At 33.5% G+C, this 3,645-nt stretch overlaps 1 protein-coding gene across 1 annotated transcript; it reads right to left on the bottom strand.

Annotated features, from left to right (window-relative positions):
* Positions 1–1,082: 1,082 nt before the first annotated feature.
* LOC136798937 (homeobox protein Hox-B2a-like) lies at positions 1,083–2,972 on the bottom strand. The gene is made up of 2 exons (XM_067055619.1): positions 2,196–2,972; positions 1,083–1,717 (listed from the first exon to the last, which is right to left on the bottom strand). Exons 1-2 carry the CDS (start codon positions 2,689–2,691, stop codon positions 1,362–1,364), a joined length of 852 nt encoding a protein of 283 aa, XP_066911720.1. The 5' UTR covers positions 2,692–2,972; the 3' UTR covers positions 1,083–1,361.
* Positions 2,973–3,645: the final 673 nt, after the last annotated feature.

Raw genomic sequence — 3,645 nt, 5'->3', positions numbered from 1 at the left:
AGACTTTAGGTTCGCCTTTTATATAAGCATGGACAAGTAAACCTGCACTGTATGTGCTGCTCTTGATTAGGTTTTGCAACCTTCAGTATCTTCAGTTTTATCAAGGGAAGGTATAGTAACCTTTATGGTAAAAAAATAGCAATAGTAAATGAAGATATGTATAGGTTTTTTTTTATGTTTTTGCCAAAAAGGTGCCGATGTCATCAGTAAATTGATGTAGCTCCCTTGAAAATGTTTTCAAATGGCCCAAGGGAAGACTCAACCAAACTTCAGGCCTCTTTGAAGTGTTTTTGTCATAAGACCCCTGGCTTTAATTCCTATGCTTTGGGAAAAATATAGATTTGTGCAGGCAGAGTTATCATTTGTTTTTTTGTTAATTGTCTCTGTAATGGGACAGATTAACTATTAAGAAGGATGCTATTTTTGTTTATTTTTTATTACTGTACACTTTATGAAATCATGATTTGACTAAGAAATTAAAAGTTGAGATCAAAAAAAGAATTTTGACCGTGTAATCATCGAGACCGTCACATTCATCATTTTACAATAATAATGTTTGTTTCAAAATTGTTTGCATTTAAAAGACACATCAATATTTTCGTGACGTTCGTTTTTCCTTCAATGGTTTAAACTTCCATTAGGAATTGGTAAACTAATCAATGGGAGTCAAATAGTAAACACAGGAAAAGCTATCGAATGACATAACGCTGCTTGATCTCACTATGCATACTAACTTTTTTACTATCAATAATTAAAAGAGATCCATTTTTAACTGAATATTTCATAATGGATAACAATTTGTCATATTAAAACGGCGTTGGATTTATATTAACTTGTCATAAACAAATCAGTGTGTGTTCATTATAATCTGATTCAAACACCCAAGGAAGACCACGTATAAATTTGACATCAAATATTAAAATCTTATTTACGTTTTCCATTCTTAGTCCATGTATAAAATCAAAAACAAAGTATTTCACAAATGAGTTTCAAAATGTCAATTTGTATCATATCAAAAGCAGGAATAGCGTACTGTGCCCCTAAAAATGAAAATGAGTAACTGAAACATTATTTTTGCTTTCTGTTTCTGTTATATTTTTGTATCAAATTTCATTTCATTCGTTTATGTACAAATTCTTTCACAAAAAATATATTTACATCATTCTTTTTCAAAATTATGTATTGGGAATTCCTTCCCCTAGGACAATAAATTAAGGTATACAAAAATTAATTTTATTGATAAAATGACATCATATGCGGCATCAATGATAAATAAATAACTACCTTCAAGATATATTAAATTTCTATGATATTATTCTATCGTTTTTACAAAAGAAATTACAAAAAAATTATAGTTCTTCTTAATGTAATAGTTCACCAGTTTGGTAAAGTGGAGATTCTGGAGATCCAATAGGTGAATAACTATTGTTGAAACCGCTTTTCTTATCCTTCTTCCATTTCACACGTCGGTTCTGAAACCAAATCTTCACTTGTTTTTCCGTCAGATCTAACATAGCTGCAATTTGAATACGCCTTAATCTTGAAAGATATCGATTATTTTGGAATTCTTTTTCAAGTTCAAGAAGTTGGATACTAGTATAGGCTGTACGGATTCGTTTGCTTTTGCTACCTCCTCCTTGTTGTTCTTCAAGTTGTTGTTGTCGTTGGTGTTGTACCTGTTGTTGAAGTTGTAAGCGACGGCTGTCCAAGTCTCGTACTGTTGAAAGAAAAAGGAAGAAAGAATGTTAAGTTTCATTCATTGTAGCTTTACAGAAAGGGAGGGGTCATCTTGATAGTACTCTTCTCTGTAGTACGCGATTGTTTTGTCAAAACAAGAATGTTTTTAATGTTTGCGTCTTCATAAACGATCTAACGTTTAAAACATAATTATCAAACAATTCAGAATATCTACTTTGTTTGCAATTATCGCAACACGTAATATGTGTTTTTGGCGCGAAAATATCATTATTTCAGGCGCAATATTCTTCAGCATAAATATGTTTACAATATCATGCAAAGACAATTTGCGCGCTTTTACTTATACCTCAATGCGCGCCAAATTTCTTAAAATTGTATTTGTGTCCTTTTAAAAATGCAGAAAGTCAAGAAGATTTACCCTTCCAATGTAAAATTTGTTTGGGAGTCAAGAAAAGAGATCAAGAAAAATGATAGAATAATGAGATAATGAAATTTACCATAAAGCGCGGGAAATTGTGGTCGAGCTCTTGAATTGATCGGAGATGCAAGAGAAAAGATGCGCCCTCTTTCGCTTCCACCATATAAATATCTTGTTGTGTGATGAGTTGCTTCTCTTGGTGATCCGAACGGCGCCGCTTCCCCTTCTCTGGGTCCGCTCTCACACGAGGAGCACATGCATAAGCGTGAGTGTGGCTGTGGTGGACAACATCCGCACAATGCGGAGCCATGGTGTAACGATGTGGAAGAGATATTTTGCGATGATCTTGAATAATCTTGATGTCCAGTTGGTGAGGGAGGTGAGCGAGGTGATGGCGATTGATTGTATCGGGATATCGGTGAAAGTTGGTATTGATTTCCGTGTTCGGAGATCGGCGATGGTTCGCGTGATGATGGCGACGACGATGCGATCGGTTGTTGTTTGATCGGCGAGGTCTGTCGTAACAACTTCTCTTTCTCGTGAATGATCGTATCGATGAAAAATGATCGCGACATTTTTTTAATAAATTTTTCTTCACAAATAAAATTCCTTTTAAATCTATTTTCTGCTTTCTTCTTCTTCTTCTTCTTCTTCACTTTCTGCGTGTGCAGTGTACTGTGACGCGACGTTTCTGTTAATGATATATCAGAATTTTTTAACAACCTCTTTATAGATGTTGTCTTACTTTGGGCATGCGCACTTGCGACACAGATTTTAAACTATTTGACATTTCTATCTCTCTATTTATGCTATTAAAAAAGAATGTTCTTTTTCTTTTTCATCTTCATTTTCTCTCCCGTCCATTTAAATTCTTTTGATTTCTTTACTCCCATGAATATATCGATTTTTTTCCATTCAAATTTAATACTATAAACAGAAGAATAAATCAATCATTAAGAATTAATGTGAATTAATGAAATTGAACTTTATATATTTTGTTTTTTTATGCGGACTGTTTCAAAGCTCAATAATCATGAAATAGGGGAAATAAAGTGAAGGGCCAGGGGTTCCTTCAAACTTTAACAAATAACAAGCATTCAGGAAGAATAACTTACCATTCAAGGTGTTCCATTAGATATCTCTACGGGATTTTCTGTAAATATTACCCCTACCACCATAGTTCGATAAAATCGATAAACTTATGGTCGATTTATGGACTTTTATTCATTCTTGATAGGTTTTTAGCATATTTTTCATGTAATATTTTGAATGCATGTAGAGTTCATCCTGTATGACTGTGACGTCACATGACAAGGGCTTTTTCAGAAAATGCTCCCTACATAGCAAATAAGTACATTACATTAGTATTTTCAGGTTACTTATTTTTCCAATTTCCTGTTGCCTTTTCCTGTTTTCCCTTAGATGCATGTCGAATTTCATCGAGATGCCAAATCGGAGTATATCTATTCAACCCTAAAGTCTCTAGTAATTTTTGTATGAGAGACCAACTAATATTACCCTAAGCTTTT

Source organism: Clytia hemisphaerica, unplaced genomic scaffold, assembly GCF_902728285.1.
Source record: "Clytia hemisphaerica strain Z4C2 unplaced genomic scaffold, Clytia hemisphaerica genome assembly, whole genome shotgun sequence".
NCBI classification, from domain to species: Eukaryota; Metazoa; Cnidaria; class Hydrozoa; order Leptothecata; family Clytiidae; genus Clytia; species Clytia hemisphaerica.
This window is presented reverse-complemented; position numbering and strand designations above follow the sequence as displayed.

Bases quoted from the DNA above. Each gene is read 5' to 3' on its own strand.
- LOC136798937 (XM_067055619.1), bottom strand. From the start codon at position 2,691: ATGTCGCGATCATTTTTCATCGATACGATCATTCACGAGAAAGAGAAG. The intron at 1,718-2,195 runs GTAAATTTCATT...TTCTTTCAACAG, and splicing joins ACAATTTCCCGCGCTTTATG to TACGAGACTTGGACAGCCGT.